The sequence below is a fragment of the Oculina patagonica genome, chromosome 4 (assembly GCF_052425735.1).
Source record: "Oculina patagonica isolate OP01 chromosome 4, crgOcupat, whole genome shotgun sequence".
NCBI lineage: Eukaryota > Metazoa > Cnidaria > Anthozoa > Scleractinia > Oculinidae > Oculina > Oculina patagonica.
The window spans coordinates 62,721,574-62,745,233 of NC_135761.1; the positions used below are offsets into that span (position 1 = coordinate 62,721,574).

The window sequence follows — 23,660 nt, forward strand, 5'->3', positions numbered from 1 at the left end:
AGAGTTAAAGTAATTATTATGAATATGATTATGATTATTATTTTCATTATTATACTCAAGGTCAAACATGAACGTAGATAACGTAAAACACAATGCAAGGTTGATTGGCCAGCTAGAAAGGCTAATTTTATTGCCCAATATTTTGGATTGACAAACCTACCTTCTTCGATTCAGGTACTGCAAAGCTAATCTACTCAAAGATCCGGCTTCACTTCGCTACTGTTTGTCCAAGTGGTCCTTGCATTATTAAAGATGAACGTAGATAGTCCGATAATTGTTTTATTAATTCACAAATTGTCGACAAACGCGTTTTCACAGCTAGGGCAGCTCCCAGAAAACTGATTGGGATTCAATGTAATAGATACACGTCACTAGACTGTTCACAGCCCTCTATTTTATTGTATGTTTCCATCGATGATGAGCCCGGGGAAAGAACGGCAAGAGAATTGGACGGCAGCGCAAAACGGTAGACGCGAAGGGGTGAAGGGCGGGGAGGGAAAAAAATATCTATTTTCCTTGTGTTAAAAAATAGAGAGGCTGTGGACAGTCTAACACGTCACACGTTTACTGATTCCTTCAATACATCACACATTCCTCTGCGCCCGTCACTCGAGCGAAGCGAATATATCCTTCTTACGGAAACAAACGTGCGAGCCCCTGTGACCAAAATACGAACAAGACTCCGCGTACCAGATCATCTAAAAATTTCCTTCTTCCTACAGGTTTGATGGAGTTGCTTGGTGCCGCTGGAGGACTTGTGGAATTCAAGGCTTCCCTCCTGGCATCTCATGGATTTGCTGCTCTTGCACTGGCCTACATGGGCTATGACGATGTACCACTGCTTCCACCAACCATCGACATTGAATACTTTGAAGAGGTAGCTAACTGGCTCAGCAATCATCCAAAGGTCTTGCCGCGTGGTATTGGTGTTCATGCCATATGTTATGGATCATGGATTGCTTTATTAATGGCAAGCCTTAACATGAAAGCCATCAAGACTGTTGTGGCTATTTCACCTTTGATAGTTGCTCATACTTTACCATTTCAATACCAGGGAAAGGTCTCGGATGTAGTTCCTCTTGAAAATAGCAAGAAAATAACAACAGAGGATGGCTGCTGCTGGCGTTACGCATTTCCAACGCTCACCTCCGAGTATAGCCCCCCTGTTTCCAAATACTCAGCTTTTACACCAGTCAAAAATATCTCTTGTCCTGTTCTACTAGTCTTTGGAACCGGCGACCTTCATGTCGATCCCGAGACATCGCAACTGATATTTGATCGCTTGAAGACCCGTGGAAGAAAACATCTGTGTTCCATTTTACGTTATCCCGAAGCGGGACATCTCATCGAGCCGCCATACTCTCCACTCTGTTATGCTTCATACAACGGAACTACCAAACCGCTCGGTGATCCCCACCTGGTGTGGGGTGGGGAGACACAAGCTCACGCTAGAGCTCAAGGAGACGCCTGGCCAAAACTCTTAAGTTTTCTGCGAAGAAATCTTCAACATGTTTAGTCCAACATGTAACTGATAGCAGGCCTTAGTCGCTTGTACTACCTTTTTTGAACTATAATCTTTCCAAACGAGTTTGCTATTTTACTGATCGAGGACACTGCTAGCATTATTGACGATCGTATTGGTTTTTCAAATGAAAGGGACAAATGATTAAAGTGTATATGACATGAAAAATATTTTCTGCTAAATCCTCAAAATAATAGTTTTCCAAAGTACTTAGTAGAAAAACCACTAACGAAGTTGAAGTAAATCAACTGCAGTTAAGCAAAGATGGTTAGGACTCTTGAATATTAAGAGGGATTACAAATGACAAACTTGACAAGAATGGACGATTTTTTCAAGATGTCATCCGTAACGTACTCCTTTGAGCGTCATATGACAGACACAGTTGAATTCAGGTAAAAAAAAATACAATACACCATTTGGGTCTTTGCACTAGCTGATCATGACTGCGTCGGCTTAAGCCTGGTTTTCACTAGCAACGCAAGCACAAGCGCAAGGATAACAGCTCTTATTTCACCGTGAAAACTGCTTCGACTCAAGCAAAAGCACAAGTGCATTGCATTTCGATGCAATGCGCTTCCTTTTTGCGTGATTGGGCTTGTGCTTGCGTCGCTAGTGAAAACCAGGCTTAATATTGAAGTGCTCGCTCAATAACAGTAAAGTTTGAAATAATTTAGCAGTATATTTTCTGGCAATAGAGGGTAACTACCTAATAAGCTGCTGCTTAACACGGATTTGACCGCAGAAAAGAAACATGCTTGTGGCACGAGTTTTAAGTTTTGAGAATCTTTAATGTACATATTCTTAAACAGCTACAGATTGCACCTTACTAGAAGGAAAGCTACGAAAAGAACAGCATTTTTTCTGATTACAGCGGAACTGAACCAATAAACTTATTGCTGATTACACTTTTTACACTCCTTAGTTCTTTCTAAGCCGCAAAGGTCTCATTGCAGCAAACGTGGAAGCTGAGGACTCGTAGACTCTTCAAAATTAAATCAGCTTAGTGGCAAGAGTTGAGCCAGAGAGGAAATATCCTTAAAGAACAGCTCACACTAAGGACCACCGAACATCCTCACGTGTCATCGAAAATAATTCCTTCTTGCAGTTATCACAATCTAAACTCAGTCATTAGGATTTCTAATGAATGAATTCAAATAATAACATTATTTAAATAAATTAACCTAGTTTGGAAACAAATTAACCTAAGAGAATAATTTGACCTTAACATATGTCTTTACTTAATTCACCAGTAAAAAAAAGAAAAGCGAAAACGAATGTGAGGTAGTGCTCTTTCGACATAACTCAAATCTTCGCCAGAGCATGTTTTGTAAAGGTAAAATTCCGAAATTACCGGCAAGTTTCTGATGTGTGGCACGATTGATGTTACTGCGTGTCCCAGTGGATTGCCTGACAGGCTCAGCATCTTCAAATTGGGAATGAATCGAAAGCTCTCCAGCAGACCACTCAAGTCATGCCCATCCATATTTAAATCAGTAAGCAACAAATCTTTCAAACTGGGGAAGAAGCAAAAGCTTTTCCTGAGCGGAGCGAGACAACCTCTCACGCTGAAACCATGGAAAATAAGGTACTCCAAAGGCAATGTTTTGTTGATTCCGCCAAACAGCGCCTCCATGTGGTCAAGTTGCAAAATACTTCCATCTACCGCACTTAGCACAAGTCGTTTTAGGGACGACATTTCAGGAAGAGATTGACCCAGCGCTGCGGCAGTAGCTGGAGTCAGGCGTATTCCATCCAGTCTCAGGTGCACCAGATCCTTGTGTATGAAACCACCCACTGTGTTTACTTTTGCTGTGCAGCAGCAATATGTGTGAACCAAAGGATTGCCATGTACGCTTAGTCCCTCCAGATTAGGAATAAACCTTAAGCCCTCCAGGAGAAGGCACAAATTATGTTCATCCATGTTGAAATCTCCAAGACTTAACCCTCTCAGCTTCGGGAAGAAGCGGAAGCTTTTAGTGAGAGAGGCGAGACAACCTCTTACGCCGAAAAGATCGACAGTAAGCCTCTGCAAAGGCAATGTTTTGTTAAATCCACCAAACAGCACCTTCATTTCCTCATCTTGCAAAATACTCCCAGTTAGCACAAGTCCTTTTAAGGACGACATTTCAGGAAGTGACTGACCAAGCGCCACAGCAGTAGCTGGAGTCAGGCTAATGCCATGTAGCGCCAATTCCATGAGATCCTTGAGTATGAATCTACCGATAGGGTTAACTTCCACTGTGCAGCAATCTGCGTGAGCCAGATATTTGCCGTGTACCATCAGTTCCCTCAGATTAGGAATGAATCTTAAACTCTCTAACAAACTCCACAAGTTATGTTCATCCATATTGACCTCTCTAAGATACAGCTGTATCAAATAGGGAAAGAAGCGGAAGCTTTTGGTGACTGCTGCAATACTGCCTTCCACGCTGAAACCATGGAAAATAAGATTATACAAAGGCAATATTTTGTTGAATCCGCCAAAGAGGGCCTCTATTTCCTTATCTTGCAATATGTTAACATTGCCTTCTCCTATTACCTCTACTGTGTTCAAGGACGAAATTTCAGGAAGTAACCGACCAAGTGCCGCTGTGGCTGCTGGCGTCAGGCGTATTCCATACAGTTTCAAACTCTTGGAAGTCCTACGTTCCAAAAGGTCGTCTGTGCTTAGTTCCACCGTACAGCAATCTGCGTCACCCAGTGGTTTGCATTGTACGCTCAGTGCCGTCAGATTAGGAATGAAACTGAAGCTCTCCAGCAGACCACACTGGTCATGTTCATCCATCTTTAACTTTTCAAGCTTTAACGCTCTCAAATTGGGGAACGTGTTGTTAAATCCGCCAACCAGTGCCTCCATTTCCTCAGCTTGCAAAATACTTCCATCCACCCCAGTTAACTTGAGTTCCAGTAAGGGTATCTCAGGAAGCAACTGACCGAGCGCCGTGACTACTTTTGGCGTCAGGCTTATTCCATGCAGTTCCAGTTTCTTGTAAGTCGGCTTAGTCCCCTGTGCGAAACTACGGACTGTGTTTACTTCTACAGTGCAGCGATGTGCTTGACCCAGAGGTTCACCTTGTACGCTCAGTGCCCTCAGGTTAGGAATGAATTTCAAGCTCTCCAACAGACCACACTGATCGTGTTCATCCATGTTTAAGTTTTCAAGTTTTACCTTTTTCAAATCGGGAAAGAACTGTAAGCTTTTAGTGAGTGGAGTCAGAGAACCTTTCACGGTGAAAACACTGAAAGTAAGCTCTTTCAAAGGCAATGCTTTGCTAAATCCACCAAATAGCGCCTCAATTTCATAAGCTTGGACAATGCTTTCATCCATCCCAGTTAACGTGAGTACTTCTAGGGTCGACATTTCAGGAAGTGACCGACCGAGCGCTGCGGCTCCTGCTGGAGTCAGTCTAATTCCACTCAGTTTCAATCTCTTGAGAGTCTTATGTGTGATACTAGTAACCAGTGTCTCCACTGCAACAGAACAACAATTACTCAAGCCAAGGTAAAGAGTGATGTTATTAAATCTTGGTAACAAAGTGCCAAGTTTCACTGCTCCAGCTGACGTCAAGTGACAGCAAAAATCGTCCCAACGGCCAATCTCCAAAGAACATTTACTGGGGTTTTGTACATGCTCCAAAAGATCACATACGGAGTCATCGTTCTGTGTAACTACAATCCTTTTCAAATGTTTGCAATTTCCAATAGCTGCGCCAAGAGCTTTCCCTTTCTGGCCGCTTAGGTGATCAAAACATCGTAGAGATGTTAAAAATTTCAAATATGACATATCTGAACACAAATTTGCCGAGAGAGACGGAACAGAATCAGCAGTTATTTCCGTAAATAGTCCCACATCGCCATCACGGACCAGCAACAAGTCTGTTACGTGAAACTGAAACTGACCATAACGGAAAGAAAGGATGGAAATGAAAGAGCTATCGGCGGTACCGAGATTTACGTTCTGAAACTTTCTTACAAAGTCTCCAAATGTGGGGACTTTACAGCTCTCAGTGATTCTTAGTTGGATCTGTAAACATTTGAGAAACTCCAGCAACTTATACAGCACTGAATCTTCAAAGAACCCATCCCACGAACTGAAACTGAAAATAAATGTACCAAAATGTGCTAGTCTAGCTAAGTCGTCCACTTTTGGCATAAATTCAGGCAGCGGTCTGTCTCTGTTAACGAGGATGGCTCCACCAGTGCAAGCAAAACAATGCTTTAAGAGTTCGGCTTTTGATTGGACTTCTCGGAAGGAATCGTAAACCAAATCACTGAAGCTCTTCTGTCTAACAGTGACATCACACAGTGGCACGTCAGTCTCGTTTTCTACATCTGGTATTAGTTTTGATAAATCCAGTGTTGGGTCAGAGATTCTGACTGATTTCAGGTGTTCGAGAACCTTCACTGCTCCATCGTCAGACAAACCACAAACGAACTGGAAAACATTCTCCAAGGCCTGACAATCCTCCAAGGTGCGCGCGTGCTGTTCAATTCCACCGAGACTTCCTTCAGGGACACATCTGTAGGTTATGTACCACGCCGCTAAGTACTCTTGTATGCTCTTGTGGATAAAGGATACCATCTCCATTGGTTTTAAGCTTGGTCCGTACTCAGACAATTGAAGGAGACCAATAATGAGACTTTCTTTACCACGCACGTTTTCAGGCAGCTGACCATACTTGAATACCAGATCGCCTTTCAGAAGACCGGCTAACGCAACCTTTCCTATTTCAGCGAGGATCTCTTTGTAATCCTCTTCTTTTAGCTTCAACACCTGAGACGAAAAGTGTTTCCTGCGGCTGTGCTGCACAATGTGCTCCACAATTTCCTGATACAATTTGGTTTTACTTTCAATGAGCTCCATCAACGTTTCCTTTTCTTCCTTCCACAACAAGCAAAAAAAGAGAGTCAGCAATGGAACTCTTGCTAGGTCTTCCATCTTACTCTTCCAAAGAAAGCGCAACAGATCATCTACCTGCGTTTGGCTCTCCAAAACTTTTCCCATAAACTCCTCTCTATCAGACATATTAAACCCGGTAATTTCAGCTTGTATGTCGGCAGGTCCTCGTAGCTCATCAGCTCTTGAAGATCGAGTGGTTACCAGGACAGTACAGTCTCTCAAAATATTCCCGCGGAATATTTCGTTGATTGGAGAGCTGCTTCTGCTGCCGTACTTTTCTTCTGCTTCGCTTCCGGTACGATACTCATCGTAGCCATCAAATACAAAAAGAACTTTGTCTTGGTTCTTACGGATGTAACTGAGGAGATCATCTACTGATTGTTCCTCATCTTCTGGAAAAAGACGTGAGCAACTTATGACTTCTCTTAACGTCTGGCACTTGGATACATCTTTGAGATTAATAGACACTACAAGCTCAAACTTCCTCAGTGCTTCTTTTCGTTCCTCATCCATCTTTGCCTCTTCAAGATTATACCAATCCACAAGCAGCCTTTTAACAAAAGTAGTTTTCCCAATTCCAGTCTCCCCTTGCACAAGGATTCTCTTTGGCACAGCTTCGTTCTTGGTTTTCTCAGTGAAAATTTGAGTGTAATGCCTCAGTTCCCTTTGTGATAACCCAGCTGGGGTCTGTTCATCTTTCACCCAGGACAGTCGAGTGTAGATTTGGTCAAGGTCCACCTGAAATGCTGAGGACCACACAGTAGTGGGCACCTTGGCTGTTCTTTGATAATGCTCCGCCAGCTTCTTCTGACAGGCTTTCACATCAAAAGTATTCACAGGAGAAGCCGCTGAAGATAGCAACGGTTAAATTAATAATAAATTACAAACTTAAACATGTTGATTGATTGGTAGGCAGAGGAGAAACCAGTGCAAGATAGAAATAGAGGAGAAACAGTCAAAGAGTCGTTGTTGTGGCCTTTTTACTCTTAAAAGAACCTACAAGTAACATTATATTATTCTCATGGTACTTTAAATTACTTTTACAACAACAACGTCTTCCACGTCCTGTGACCAACCTCATTTTAGCAATCTGGAATGCAACTGTCGGATTGAAATCTGCTTGTTTCTTTGTATTAAAAATTACAAATTAAACTTACCTGAATTGTTTTCCTTGATCCTCTGACTTCGGACTTCATTCACAAGTTGTTTGACTTTGTTGCCTGTCTCAGACACATCTTTTTCCAGTTGTTCTACTTTGTCATCTGTCTTTGCTAACTCTTGCTCCAGTTTTTCCACTTTGTCATCTGTCTTGGCAATCCCTTGCTCCAGTTGTTCAACTTTGTCGTCTGTCTTGGCAAAGCCTTGCTCCAGTTGTTCCACTTTGTCGTCTGTCTTAGCAAATTCTTGCTCTAGTTGTTCCACTTTATCATCTGTCTTTGCAAACCCTTGCTCTAGTTGTTCCACTTTGTCATCTGTCTTGGCAAAGCCCCGTTCCAGTTGTTCCACTTTGTCTTCTGTCTTGGAAAGCCCTTGCTCTAGCTGATCTACTTTGTCATCTGTCTTGGCGAGCCCTTGCTTCAGTTGTTCCAATTTGCCATCTGTCACAGCAAGTCCCTTTTCCACTCCTTCAACTCGGGACAGCAATTCTTCATGGAGGGTTTTCTCAACTGACAAAAGTTTTTTCAATATTTCTTCACTCTCTTTTATCTGCTGTTCTTTCCATTCCAGCACCACTTTTAACTGCTCATCATGTTCTTCCAGTTGAACTTTTGTCGAAGATTGAGTGTCAATTTGTTCTTTTCTCTGCTGTGCCAGTGATTCTTGAATGGCTGTTTGTTCCGCGTCCGTTTTCGTGAACTTCTTAATGAGTTCTTTCACATCTTGTTGCACCAGAGAAAGGAGATTTTGATCCACAGCATGCCCCATACACAGCTGGCAACCTAGAAACCAAAGAAAATTCGTGTTTGTGTTTGGTATTTGATCTGGCTGATTACAAAATGGGCTTGGAATGGGATGGCCTAAGGTGAGACAAACCAACTTCTGAGTTAGGATTTCAAGTTGGATTTTCGAGTTGGATTTCGAGTAAGGTTTTCGAGTTGAATTTGGTACTGACCAAGAATAAACCATATTTTTAAAGTATAATTATATGCTGTAACCATAAACACATACAGTAAAATTCCGGTTATATGCTTCCGCTTATAAGCCCCTCTGGTTATAGGCCCATCTACCTGGAACAAAAAATACTTCGACTATAAGCCCTCCCCAGGATACAAGCCCCCCTCTGCTGGATGGCAGTACTGAACAGGGTTAAATGTTGCTTTATTATGACTTTTAAACTTCAAAACGTATTTCGATGAAGATTGTCGTAGCTCGTTGCAAAACGTTTTTTTATTGTACTTATAAGCACCCCGGATATAAGCCCACCCTCGGTTGGATAAAAATGTCTGAGTAGTTTTTGAGTTAGCCTTGAAAGGTCCAAAATAGTGTAACTTTAACCACATATGATGTTGCCATGGAAACAGAGTTCGACGTCACTATGACCTCAAATTGTTCATTGGTAAATCTTGTTTACGTTTGTGCTAAAATATTTTTCTTGACGTTATTGGTATAGCTGTGATAGAATACCAAAGACGGGCATGTCTAATTCTGACCTAACTATTACGAGCCACCTTAAATTAGTTTAGGAACCGAAATACAGAGGGTTGAAGTCTCATCGATGTTCATTCAAGCATGAGTGGAATGAGGATCAGTGTACACACCAAAGTTGACAAATCTCACAGCATAAAAGCAAAAACTCTATCGATGACTCTAATGAAAGTGTGAGCAGGTTCAAATTTAATTTCTATCACACAAGTAACATCTAAACAGAGACATTGCATGAAGTTTAGCAGTGCTACACGTTTGTCATCAGTTGTCAGTCCCCTGTGGGGGGGGGGGGTCTGGAAATGAACATGTGATACATGTTAGAGACATTTGCTACTTAAGTCAGGTTTTGCTAAAAGGATCAGTTTGCCATAATTTCTAGATTGTTTGGGAATTGGATGTGATTTCTTTCGACATATGGAATCTCCAGCTTTCTGTACACAAAATACACAGATCAGACAAGTTGCTAACAATCTGGATCTGTGGCCCTTTTTAGTAAATTTGCACTGAATAATTTTTATTTCTTTCACAATCATAGCAGTTAGGATTCTTAGATTCAAATTTCGCAAGATAATCAAACTGAATAATAATTTAATCTAAACCATTCAATCATGGCCTCCACGTCATATTTACAGCAAGGCGCACAAAAGTGTGACCACTTTTAATTTATTCACATTCTTTCGTGCAGATTTAATCCATTCAAAAGCTGTGGATAGCTTGCAGTTGACTTCTGATTGGATTAAATCTGCACGAAAGAATGTGAATAAATTACTGTAAAAGTTCTATTCAAGAGAGGTTACAGTTGAATTAATGATTTAATTCCATTATTCAGTTGAAAATTTGAAAATCTTTTTTGGACAGGAATCTTTTTTGGACAGGAATATTTTACTTGTTTAAATGATTTAACACAGACAGACACTGATTGAAAAGAGAAAACAGTGAGGACTTTGAAGAATAAATAATGCGCCACTAGTCATTATACAAAGGTTTGTTAGAGAAAACAAAACTGCAAGTGCAACAAGTGGTTTAATCTCTACACATTTACTGGTAGGGTGAATTGACTCCTTACATTAAAAATCATCATCAGAACATTGTATAACGTAAAATGTTCTAAAGCTAAGTTACATTATGGTTACCTTTTGTTTTCCAGTCAGTTAGCTGATCTAAGGTGGTCTTCTCTATACCAGCAGTCAGTCCCAGACTTCTCACCAAGGTCTCCAGCTTGGAGAAACAATCATTGAAGAAGACTTCAGTCCAGTCAGTGACATTCCAATGGCCCCATTTGTTCCTGACATTTTCCCTGACATCATCAGCTGAAGTCTGAATGGAAATCAATGGATTTGGAGATGGGAAAATAGGTGCAGGATTGTTAAATCCCAACAGGCGAAGAATGGCACTCATGTCCAGTGACTCATCAAAGGCTGAAAACTCAGCAAGATAATCTGGCAGAAATAACTTGGCCAAGTCAACTGAATTGTTGATATTGTAGTTGTAGAGCGGTTTATGTTTGCCATAGTTGTGAAAATTGTTGTTAATATTCTGAAACTTCAATCTTCTAAGGTTTGGATCAGCACTGACATGATGATAAGTCAGTGTCTTCAGGGTACACAGTGCAGTCAGACCATGGCAGTAGGTGTTATTTGCATAATGTGTGTCCATTTGTTGTCTGACAAAATCCCTTAATACTGGAGCTGCTACTTTGTTCATAGCAATTCCAACCACAAGCCATCTCTTCTCCTCATCAGAGACCATCATCATGAGTTTGTAAATTTGCTCTAATAGTTTTCACAGGTTATAGACGTGAGGTACATCTTGAGGGGCTGGAAAAAGATAAGGAACACAACTGAGAGGATTTTAAACAATACTAATCACTTGTAGAATGTTGGAACTTTAATAGAACACTATCCGCAGGTCTTTTCAGTAACTATTTACCTATTTACAATTACAAACGGGGTAAAGATAACTATAAATTACAAGTTTATTCTTACAAATATTTTGCACTTAAATTAAATAATAATTAAATGTTGCGACCAATTTAGCAACATTTGCATTAATGGTAAATAAATAAAATAATGAGAATCATTTGAACAAACAAATGAACAAACAAACAAATGATAAGTTATTTACATCAAGTATAATATATGGCTTGCAAATGTTATGCAAGTTACTATGAAATGTAGTTCTGAACTAACCTCTCAATTTAGAAATAGTCCTATGCTAACCAATGGGTGACTGTATTCAAGTGGCAACAGAATTGACTTCCAAGTCATTAAGTGTATGTACATTGTAAACTGTGAAGATATAAATTAGATTACCGTAGTAACAATTAGTTTAAATACAGTTGAACCTCCTGCAAGTGAATATCTTAAAAGTCACTATCAATACGGTCCATTGTGAGTCAGACCACAGGGGTCTATAAACAATACTTTGAGTCATTAATTATTTTTAATACATGTACAAATGCATCTGTATAAAGCCCCAAGAGTTTAGGCTTTATTCAAGAACACGTCGAGTAGTTCAAAAGGTTTCAGCAAGTCCAGTACATGCAATTTCCAAGATGTATTTATACTAGTTTTGACTCAAAAGGTCAATGTCACTGAAATAATTGATGATACGTTAGTAGGCATCAAGACTTCAGATAAAAAATTTATGATAAGACTTAAAGCATATTCTTTGGTTTGAATGTTCAAGAGTTAATTATACTTTGATTAGGCCACACATGATAAAGTAAAAATATACATGGCAGTTATCTAGAGACTCATTCTGCTCTTTTCGCTCCAAAATTTTTTTCAAAATTTAATGTGCTATATTTCTCAGGGTGTACATGTACCTTACACTGTTAGTGTTACAGTAGTTCTGAACTAACCTTTAAGAAACAAGTATTCAGTCTCACTGATTATCGTGTACAGAATGACTTCAGAATTGACTTCAAGGTGTTAGTGATTTTAATAAGTACATACTGTGCAGATAAATGAAAAATAAGTCATTAGTAACGGGGTCAACCAATAAATGTACAAATTAAGGGTAACAGCTGATAACAGTTACCGGTAAATACAATTCTAAAAGTGTTATTTTGAAAAACTCATAACTGTGCAAATCTAAAACAGAATTATTTTTTTTTAAACAATAATATATACCCGGTATATAGTTTTGATTTGATTTTGAAATGATAATTTTTCTGTGTTGCATTGTGTAGTTCCATAAAATTAATTATCCATACCTCCCCCACGGAAAGAATTTTCCTTAAGGCTGGTTCTCACATGATCGCCCCGATCGTTTCTATCGCATCGATCGTTTGCAAATACTGAGACAATCGAAGTGATTGGAAGCGATCAGGGGGTTCTCATATGATTGCCCTGATCGTCTGGTATATGCAAAATAGAGTTAATCAAACAAGATAATAATTCATGATCTTTTCTTTGTTCCCACGCATGAATATTCAATTTTATTTCGTTCGACGCACATGTGTTTTTTTCAAAACTCCGATATCGCTTATGGCAGCATTCGATGCAAGAGCAAACCTCGTGGCCTCCTATCTTCTTGTTATTGCCGTTTTACGGCGAAGGAGCAAAAGGGAGGCCAAACGGAAATGTAGTTCTGGGTAATACTGATGCACCATGGGACAGTTTGGATCGCTTTGATCTTCTCCCTCTGCGAAAGTAGTTCTCATATAATCATTCGCGATCGCCGCGGTCTGCGACCGATCGCCTGGATAGAACACAGGCGATCGAAGCAATCAAGATCGCCCCGATCACCAGACGTCTCTGTAGTGTTCTCATATGATCGCCCTGATCGCAAGCAAACTTTTTGAAGCGCGACAGAGACGATCGGGGTGATCATATGAGAACCAGCCTTAAGTCCCCACAACACCTCTGGAAATTCCAATGAATGTTCATACATTTTCTTAAAGTTTTCTGCCTTTGAGATCCCTCCTAACTGCAGGATTTTCCAATCCCTTTTTGGGGGTTTTGAGGGGGGAAGTATGGAACCACGCATTACCAATGAGATGGTAGACATTTACTACAGGGATATATGATTTCCATGTGGTTTATTCATTGTGCATCTGACTGATTTTTGGATTTCCCTTGCAACACCACCTGGGGGGGGGTACTCCCCTGTATCAGGTATATAGGTATGTGCCACCCCAAAGGGTATGGTTTTTGAGCTGTTTTGTTCTGAAAACAATATAGGGTTTGAACATTTTGGTCTGAAATTGGGTACGGTTATTGGGGGAACGTTCACGAAAGCTAATAAACTTATTTTTCTTCCCAGCAACCGGGGCGAGTAACTGGTGAGAGAGAAAATTTTACCTATTCACCTTTGTTACATTGACTTCCGTTCAGCACTGCATTATGCTTTGCTTTATCATGTACTACAACTTAGCCAGTGTGAAAATTTGTATATTTTCAAGGTCAGGTCTGAAAATGTGAATGGATTTTTGACGCCAGATCTGAAAACGGGTGTGGAAAATGGCATTTTTGGTTTGAAACTGGGTCTGGATTTGGAGATGCAGGCGGCACATCCCCACCAAAAATTCCATGGAGTACAACCCCCCCCCCCCCAGGCAACAGCATTAGATAGCATTCCACAGTTCCACCCTTCCTAGTCCCTGTGGCAGAAACACTTGATTTAATTTTAGGAGACAATAATTTTTGCTTAATGAACAAACATTTTATTTAGCTACAATGTTGGGTATTTTTGCTCATCAGCCAACATAGTAAACTGAGATCTGCTAGTGCTTAAAGCTAGCGATATTGAAACTGGTGAGTAGACTAGCCACCCTATGCTACATGTATATGTGTTACATGATGTATTTTTACTGGCAAGTGGAAAGAAGCCTTAATGTTCAAGCTACAATCCATGTCATTGTGACAGTTATTTTACTATAGTACAGAGTGGTCTGAGCTAAGATGATCCTGAATTATGTATTAGTTTAAAGGTTGCCTGGTTACCAGTGCCTACAGTTTGTGATTTAGAACACATCACCACAAGGCTCACCCATCCTCAAACCATCAAAGCCTTCCAATCTCAACGGCTGCCCTGCTTATTAATCAGGTGGGACCTGGGCCCGATTTCTAATCTGTGTCAGATTTTTTTTTTTTTTTTTTTGTCGGTAAATCATTCCAGATGCACGCGGCCCAGCCGACTCCTTGGTCACGGTCACACAAGTTTTGATGTTTCGGTTACCGATCGCTCGTATTTCAGTGTGAAGTGTATGTTTGTGTCATTTGTCCGTTTGATTCAGAGGGCACTGAATGTTTACAATGCAAGGCCGAGAAGTGATTTGACATGTCCAAGCTAATTAAAAATGAAACGATTACCCACGGGCCCAGGGGACTCCTTGATCATGCAAGTTTATTTTATTCAACATTGGAACAAAAAAAATATTTGCATGCTTAAGCATGAATTTATCCGGCAAGGCATGTGGCATAAGGCAAGAAATGATGTGATAAGGGAAATTCAGCTCACGCACACTCTGTGACTCACGCAAACACGACTTGTGTGTTTCTCAAGTGACTTTGTAAATACTTTTTAACTGTGCTGTGCCGTACCTTTTTGACCTTTCTAGCCAATTTAAAAAAGAACTGAAAAGAAGTGGTCAAACATTAACCGCCCGATTATAAACTACTTGAAGTTTCTTGTTGAATTTTTTGGGTTAATCATTTTGATAACATGTTGCATTTTTTTAACCACCAAACAATGCACAAACTCTCTCTTAAACTCTCTCACTTTGTTAATTCTTATCCAAAATTAAAGAACAGCAACATTTTACAGACAAAAGAGAGTTTATTGTGGCAGACAGGAGTTCTGTTGTAAAATTACTCACAGAACATGACAAAAAGCTTACAGGAATTCGAACTGGAACAACATATTGTCAACAATAAAAAATAATACTCCAGATGCCATCCAACTAAACAAAGAACCCTCGGTTTCTCGAAACTCCGGATTTCTCGAACCAATTTCCGCATCTTGGAAAGTACTTCTCTGTAAGCTTAATCCCCCCCCCCCCCCCCCTCTTCCGATTTCTCGAGACAATTTTCGGCGCGAGAAAACGGGATTCTACTGTAATTTCATTAAAACAAGCCATCAAGAAGCCAAAACAATTTCAGACGCTTGCAAATGATCGTAAAGAGCTGAGGGCAGGAAAATACAAGCTTATTATCTTGAATTGAAAGCTTCATGAAGGAAGTGGCCGGAAGTGATCTGACTTCTTAGAGACTAAAGAAAAATTAATCTAAAGTAAAACCACACATATGTAGTAACTGTGTGTATACATACCTCTCAGCTTTATACCTGATCAAGTGAACATTTAGTCTAAAAATCATCACAAACTGGCCTTCCAACGCATCAAACGCCTTGCATGTCTTCGCACATTTCCGAGAAACAAGCAGTCCCGTTCCAGACTCCAACGGTTGCTACGCTTGAAATTAAATGAGGGACTGGTGTACCATCCCCAGTCTCCCCATGCATGTTGTTTTGTTATGAACTGCCGTGAAACGTCCATTTTACTAAAATCTTGATAGGTAACTGTGACCATACTATGAGGTCTGTTTTTGTAACTTTATTTTTGCCTTTATTGCTCGAATATTCAGCGGAAACCGCCTTATAAACAGCAATCTTTTTATAGGAATATCGTGGCTGAAACTGGCGAAAACACATTCTTCAAAATTCACAAATTTCTTAAAACAATATACCCAAGGCTGAGATTTTGTTGTTTTTAACCCCGCTAACCTACTAGCCGAAAATAATAGTTCAAAATGGCGGAGAAGAGGTATATCGGTCGTGGGGGGGTGGGGGGGGGGGGGGGGGATGGCGCACCAAAGAATACCACCAAATATATGGCGGCTGCACACTGTATTTTTTCAAAAACTATTTTCGCAATAACTCAGTCGTATAAAACGCTACAGAGATATAATTTGGACAAAATGTTTCTTTTTGCTTAAGGCGTTCAGATTCTAGAATGTTGTTAAAGTTATGATTACAGTAGAACCCCGGTAACTCGAACACCCCCGCTAACTCGAACTAACTTCCATTTCCCTTGGATTCGACCCCACTTTTCAGTCATTTTTACTCGGTTAACTCGAACTCGGATAACTCGAAAACCCCGCTTACTTGAACTAAATCTTGTTTCCCTTGAACAAAATTTGGGTCAAATTTACCCCGATAACTCGAATTCCGGTTTTTGAAACTCGCCACGGTTGCCCATTGATTAGAGCAACGAACCGATCAAGTATTTGACGCGGCCATTTTCCGGCCACTCTTATCATAAGAATATATGGTCGTGTTAGATTTTCCGACAAGATAAATTCAATTTGTACTGTACTGTATACTGAAGTACTGAAAAATCAGTAAATTTTCAATTAATAACTTGGCAAATTAAATATTCAATCGACCCCGATAACTCGAAACCCCGCTAACTCGAACGGCTGTTTTTCGTACGCGTTTCCCTTCAGAGTTCGAGTTACCGGGGTTCTACTGTAGTTGTGTCGCTGAAAGAATTTCACTCGGGAATTCATTCAAGCAAGAGTAACATTGCTTTAATTGTATTGTTGGTGTTGTATAGTCAGTAGTTCTGTAAGTAATAAAATGTTGTTTGTCTTGCAATAATAAAAAATATAATCAGCAAATCTTCTTCTATCAGAACACAAAAAACTTATGATAAGTATCACAATGCTAAATAATGATGCATGTCCTTTGGTAAGCTTCAATAGCTGGAAATGTGGACACAATCTTTTTGTAGTTTTACCATGTTGGTGAACTACCAGTCAAACGACAGTTATAATGCAATTCCATCTCCCTAACACCCAAGATAAGATTTACAGAAATCGCTGTGCAAAATTCAAAGAACTGAAGCATTATTAAAGGAGCAATGCCACGGTATTTTAAGTCATTTTTCAGATTTCTTTTAATTGATGGAAACCTCAAAATAATAAGTTTGTAAAGTAGAAATATACCAAAGTGATAAAATCCCGAAAATAGACCGCAAGGATGGTTTCGACGGATGAAGATTAAAACAGAATACGATGGACAAACATGAATCTTTTTAAGATGCGTTTTCCGTGACAAAGCTCCTTTAAATAAGATACCACCTGTCCTAGCTAAATTTTAATCAACTCTTAATAACTGCATGCATTTTGTTTTTGAAACGCTAAATATAAAATAGGAGATCAGCACTGACATAAGCTGAAAGTTTTATTTCTTCCTGGCACTGAGTAATCACGTTTGCTACACCAAAATAATTCAGCATCAAGCGATCCTAGCAGCTAAAGGTAACAGCTAACAGGTAAACTTAGGAAACGTTTCTCACAACCAGTTAGCAGTCAACCATCTAAGCATACATCTGACAAACAACCTTACAACCGCATTTTCTACGATAGTTTTTTTATTAATCGTGCTTCATTTTTCCTAACAATTTCCCATCACAGTGTAAAATATTACCAGGCTAAGTTACATAAAATATTTCTTTAACGGTATAATTTGGAGGTGTGTCTCCAATAACTCAAATTTGCATTAATTGTGAAATGTGGCAAGCGCCGTCCCTATTTTGGCTGCCCTATTATGACTGAACGTCTTGTTTAATTGTTGTGCAATACAATTACTGTTCAATTTGCGGAATAGATTTCCATTCCCTTTGTTCGAGCTCTTTTCGGTTTATCTTGCCAGATAGCGTAGTGGGAAGAGAATCCACAAACTCCATCTAGAAGAATAATCAGGAAGAAATGTTAATTTATCATCGTGGTATCTTATCATCAAAGCTATTCATTACTTCTAATCATTAATTGAATACACCGGATAGAGCTTGTGCCATTAAAGTTCGAGATGTCTTCGCACACGTTTATTAGCTCATATCTATCCTGCTCCTCTCTTTTACCCTTTTGTCATCATCATCATCATCATCATCATTATCGTCGTCGTCGTCGTCATCGTCATCGTCATCATCATTGACCTGATGTAATTATTTACAAAGTTCTTGCAAAAGGACTTACCTTCGATAGACACATCCAACCCGCTGTACTCTTTGTCACGTGATTTTGAAGTTCCTTCATGATCTCATCTTGTTCTGAATTCTTGAACTCTTTGGATAAGATGACAAATGCTTTCACAACCACCTACAGAAATGCAAAAAATAAAACTTAAAATATACCATCTTCCCTGAAGGAAAATAGGCTATTTTCAGTATATTGGAATTTCGGCTTGGTAGCGAGGCCGAGAGGTCTGGAAAAAAAAGAAAGAACACGACACAGCAATAGTGTAAGTTAATTTTGTTCATAAAACGTTCGAATATAAACATCGTAAAACAAAATTGTTTCATTCCCATACAAATCCTTATAAATCGAGTCTTAACCCTCGGACGTACAAGCAAACTCATACCCCCATCATCGTACAAGGGGGGGGGGGGGGTGGATGGAACCCCTCCCCGGAGTTTTCGTTATATTAAGGTGTAGCGAAATTATTTTGCTCTCAGAAGAAAGCCTTTAGTTTACTCTACAAGATGGCATAATTTTAATTGGCTGTGACGTCACGTGACGTCATAAGAGCCGCCATCTTGGATCCGCCATCTTGGATTTCAACATTTTCTTAGGAAAGCACAAAATAACGGAAATTGATGCAAAATCAAGCTAGAATGCTTATGGAATGTAAAAATAAACAAATCTCACACTTCTGTTTGAAAAAACTGGAAAAAATCAAGAAAAATGTTAAAAATGACGATTTTTGGCAAGACCTGCTTGTATTTATGACGTTGCCATGGCAACGTCATATACCATGGACACATGGTTGACATATCAAAATTTTCGGCAGCTACCGAAAGTTTCAGCATTGTAGGGTAAATGCTTTTTTCAAAATTCGGAAAAAACCTTACGGGGGGGGGTGGAATCCACCCCCCCCCCCCCCTTGTACGTCCGAGTGTTAAACTACTGTGGCTCTTATCGTTAGCTTGGGCTGCCTGTGCTGGAACTGGGATACACACACACACGCAAAAAATGGGAATGGGAAACACTTTAGCACATGAAAAAGCATATATTTTACATTCCATAATATTCCTTAAGGCATAGTTACAATGTTGAAAACTCTGAAACGAAACCAAGGCCTGCAAGTAAGTGTCGATCAATTTTTGTGTCAGTGATTTAGTTAGTCACCAAAACAGCTATGACTTAGCATGCACATCCTTGTACCAGGGAGTTTGTTCCCTGCGACCAGCGGTCAGAAACGAAAGATCCTGGAAAGTTCTGATTGGAAGTCAGAAAATATCGGACTTCCGGTTGAATTACACGTGCCTGGTGTTTTTACATCCGGCCATTTTTATTGTTTTCAAAACCAATGACAATCGATTATGCAACAGAAATTTTGAGCGTCGCTTGCTTCGTCAAGCTTACGCAGTAGGGAACGGAGACTCGAGGTACGAGATTGGGCGGAACATGTGACGGCAATATAAACAATTAATTCCTCTACTAACCTTGTAACACACACGGAAAATTGTAAATGAGAGATTCCTCTGAATTACTCACCAATAGAACTGGAGGAAACATTGATTTGGATGCGTGGAGTTGAAAATGTCAGAAAACAAAGGGGATTTACCGATTTCAGCGTGAAAATTTTTATATAGACTTGGTTGACCCAGGAATTTCACACAAGGCGCCATTCGTTCTCCGGACTCACGGACAAATGGAAATGTTCAAAAAAGTGATAGTGTCAGTCAGGGTAGTCGAACGAGTAGTTGCATTTGAGAAAGGCTCAGTGAATCAGTAAATATCGATTTAATTCTAATTTTCTTTTAAGCAAACGAACAAATGAATACATGAAAAGTAATGTACCCAGCGGTGGCCTAATGGTTAGCGTGCTCGACTCCGAGTCGAACGGCCCGGGTTCGAAGCCTGGCCGGGGCGCTCGATGGACTAGCATCCCATCCAGGGGGGAGTAGCAATACTCCTAGTCGCTTAATGCTACGAAAACCGGGATAAGCTCCGACTCTATGGGCCACTTAGGCTCGGACAGACTTTACTAATGTACCCAACAGCATTGATAACTAGCAGAAATAAAAAGGTGATTTAGGTAAATTAAAACAACACAATTACTGCACGCATAGTGCGTTTGAGACCAGTTTTTCCATTCACTGGGATTTACCAAAAATTTCACCGCTGGGACTGGAATTTGAGCAAATAAATAGGCAGAAAAATAGGCTAGGAAATAGGACCCTCTCATACCTCACTAGGGGCGCAGAAGTATTTTATATCTCATAGAGTGAAACGTCATCGCTTCTGCATGCATTACTTGCCGTTTATTCTTTTTCAAGGAGATTGAATTTAGTACCCCTTAGAGATAACTTGTTTGTTGTAACCTAGTTTTGTTTCATTGTAAAGTTAAGTAAAGACCTGCCTGTACCGTGCATGCTGTGTGTGAGAAGTTGTTGCAAAATTGATGACTCTTAGGCGCGGTTCATACGCCGCATTTCTGCCGTGTCGAATTCAATTAAATGAATTAAATTCGGCAGAAGTTCAACGTCTGAATCGGCTGTCGAATTTCTGCCGCATTTAATTGAATTAAATTCTACACGGCAGAAATGCGACGTATCATCCTAAATGTCTTTGAAATGACTTTATTTAAACATAGAAGTATTTATTGTTTACCTGTCTTTCTGAGTTAGGACTGCTGACCACAGAGTGAACCAAGATCTCGGTAACTGGGCCAGCCCTATTTTCTTGTAAAATTTTGGATGTGTTCATATGAGAAGGTGGGCCAGCCCGGTTACCGATATCTCGGTTTCTGCAACCGAGATCTCGACAACCGGGAAGAATATTTTCCCATATGAACGCTCCAGCCCGGTCGCCGGGACGCAACTTTTTTTGAGAAAATAGCTTCCCTTTCGTAATTGGGTGGTCCAAATGGTTTAATTTTGCCTTGTATCTATTTCCACTTCAGAAATATGCGAATTAGCTTTATTAATAAAGTTACAAGGGTCAATAAAGCTACGATAGTCGCAAAAGATGCAACTTTATGTGTCGCCATTTTGCCTTCGTTTCTTGAATTTTATCCCCGTCAACCGGGCTAAAATTTTCCATATGAACAGAGGTCAAAATCCGTCCTGGTAATTGAGACAGCCCGTAAACCGGGCTCATGTGAAGAGGCCCTTAGTCAACCGTGCATCCATGGAGTTATGGATGCATTTGGAAGGTTTGTCATGCACCTCGAGCACCTCTTGCGACGTTTTGTGCATATTAACATGTTTTTGAAAACAAAAAGTTTTTTAATGTAAAGTTGTATTTATACTGAACTGAAGGCTTTGACTGCATGGATGGCGTCTATGCTGAACTGAGGGCTTTGCCTGGATGGCGTCTAAAACAAGTATATACAAGTAACTTTCTGACCCGGATTCAGAACCCACAAATGGTTGATTTGTTGGATATGTTAATTCTATGTAATTCTATGTATTCTATGTAATTCTTATGTAAATTAAGTTTATAAACACAAAACTGTCTTGATGACACAAGAAGAGAAATTTACTGCACACTAAAAAGCAAAATATTTGAAAAAAGATTTATGACTGCGCCTTGTTAAATAGTATATTAATTTTAAAATAAAACCTGGAAGTTTTAGTTTGATTTTATTCCTAGTTAAAAATTGCGATACGAATGAAAGCTTAAAAAAAAGTCACGCAAGTCGCAGAAATGCCGGTATCAGAGGTTTGCGTGATCCGGCGCGGCACAGCTATCTGAAATCACCGACGCGAAACAAGGAGCTCGAAGAAGCTTTAAACCGCGTGGAAAGTGTTTCCCTGCTTTTTCGCTAAAAGCAATTAAAGTTAAACTACTTTTTCGCTCAAAAAAAAATTGTTTAATTCACAGCGTGACACTCAAGACACAATAAGTAACGCCAGTTATATCTGTTTTTAGGTCAGTCACGGCCCCTGACCTCTCTGTTTTAATGATGTGTGCTGCCCTGGTTCAGTTGTCGTTATAAACAAAAGCTGTTGTCCAAAACAGAGTAATCATGAAATATAGGCCCCATGTCGCCCGATCTAGAACTTCGTGCTAACTATCAACAGGGCTCACCTCAGGACGGAATAAGAGGCAGTAGCGGCCGTAGTGGCTAAATAAAATCAGACAATATTTCGCAAAATGGAGAAGAGTAATCGTTTAGTTATTGAACAAATTTTCCACAAACGCATCTTTTACAGCTAGAGAAGCTTCCCAGAATATAGATTGGGATTTCAAGGTGTAAAACTACTCAATAAGGGACGGACCATTATTTTCTAGGAGGGGGGGGGGGGGATGAAAAATTTTACTCTGCAAACTTTTTTTTTTAGTTTATGCACCTCTCCAAACATTTTTTTCGAAATTCTAACTATTTTTTGTGATACATATCGTGTTTGCAAACAATTTATTTTGTCTTTTTAGGCCGTGCAAACAATTTTTTTCAATATTTTTCATCCCCCCCCCCTCCAAAAAAATAATGGTCCGTCCCTAAGTGAAGGATAACAGATGCACGCCGCACGCTTATTCATTTCTTCAATACATTACACATTCGCAGCGCACGTCCCTGAACGAAGCGAATACCCTGCTCACGGCCGCAGAGCGTGAGGAGTCTTTGGAGTCCCTGTGATTAAAATGCAAATAAGATTCCGGGTACCACATCATCTTTAATCCCGTTTTTCTTACAGGTGTGATAGAGTTGCTTGGTGGCGCTGGAGGACTTGTTGAGTTCAAGGCTTCCCCTTGGCGTCTCATGGATTTGCTGCTCTTGCATTGGCCTACTTTGCTTATGATGATCTACCAGAGTTTCCACCAACCCTCGACATGGAGTACTTTAAAGAGGCAGCTAACTGGCTCAGCAATCATCCAAAAGTCTTGCCGCGTGGTATTGGTGTTCATGCCATATGTTATGGATCATGGATTGCTTTATTAATGGCAAGCCTTAACATGAAAGCCATCAAAACCGTTGTGGCTATTTCACCTTTGGTAGTTGCTCATGTTTTACCATTTCAATACCAGGGAAAGGTCTCGGATGTAGTTCCTCTTGAAAATAGCAAGAAAATAACAACAGAGGATAGCTGCTGCTGGCGTTACGCAGTTCCAACGCTCACCTCCGAATATAGCCCCCCAGTTTCCAAATACTCAGCTTTTACACCAGTCAATATCTCGTGTCCTGTTCTACTAGTCTTTGGAACCGGCGACCTTCATGTCGATCCCGAGACATCGCAACTGATATTTGATCGCTTGAAGGATCATGGAAGAGAACATCTGTGTTCTATTTTACGTTATCCCGAAGCGGGACATCTCATCGAGCCGCCATACTCTCCACTCTGTTATGCTTCATACAACGGAACTACCAAACCGCTCGGTGATCCCCACCTGGTGTGGGGTGGGGAGACACAAGCTCACGCTAGAGCTCAAGAAGACGCCTGGCCAAAAATCTTAAGTTTTCTACGAAGAAATCTTCAACAGGTTAACTCCAACATGTAACTGATAGCAGGCCTTGTTCGCTTGCACTACAAGTAGAACGTTTGTCATTTTACTCATGGGAACGCTGCTAGCATTATTGACAATAGGGATAAAAGGGACAAATGATAGATATGATTTGATGATGGCTGTTTTCAAA

General features: G+C 40.2%; 3 protein-coding genes and 1 pseudogene across 4 annotated transcripts in view; 2 read left to right on the forward strand and 2 right to left on the reverse strand.

Moving 5' to 3' along the window:
* Nucleotides 1-23,524, forward strand: part of LOC144651030 (bile acid-CoA:amino acid N-acyltransferase-like) — a 29,252-nt pseudogene extending 5,728 nt beyond the window's left edge.
* On the forward strand, nt 728-1,642 carry LOC144648052 (bile acid-CoA:amino acid N-acyltransferase-like). The gene has a single exon (XM_078507695.1). It carries the CDS (start codon nt 728-730, stop codon nt 1,514-1,516), a length of 789 nt encoding a protein of 262 aa, XP_078363821.1. The 3' UTR covers nt 1,517-1,642.
* On the reverse strand, nt 2,551-15,461 carry LOC144651012 (uncharacterized). 2 transcript variants are annotated; one of them, XM_078510861.1, is made up of 6 exons: nt 15,345-15,461; nt 11,932-12,024; nt 11,258-11,356; nt 10,202-10,885; nt 7,580-8,362; nt 2,551-7,270 (listed from the first exon to the last, which is right to left on the reverse strand). In XM_078510861.1, exons 4-6 carry the CDS (start codon nt 10,821-10,823, stop codon nt 2,766-2,768), a joined length of 5,910 nt encoding a protein of 1,969 aa, XP_078366987.1. In that variant the 5' UTR covers nt 10,824-10,885; nt 11,258-11,356; nt 11,932-12,024; nt 15,345-15,461; the 3' UTR covers nt 2,551-2,765. The 2 variants fall into 2 exon arrangements, with proteins under 2 accessions (XP_078366987.1, XP_078366988.1); XM_078510862.1 differs by lacking the exons at nt 10,202-10,885; nt 11,258-11,356; nt 11,932-12,024; nt 15,345-15,461 and adding an exon at nt 8,592-10,136.
* LOC144651021 (acyl-coenzyme A synthetase ACSM4, mitochondrial-like) overlaps nt 16,675-23,660 on the reverse strand; it is a 77,864-nt gene continuing 70,878 nt past the window's right edge. The window contains exon 18 of the mRNA XM_078510879.1: nt 16,675-17,743. Within this exon, the coding sequence (XP_078367005.1) occupies nt 17,662-17,743 (82 nt within the window). The 3' untranslated portion in view covers nt 16,675-17,661. The remainder of the gene's footprint in view (nt 17,744-23,660) is intronic.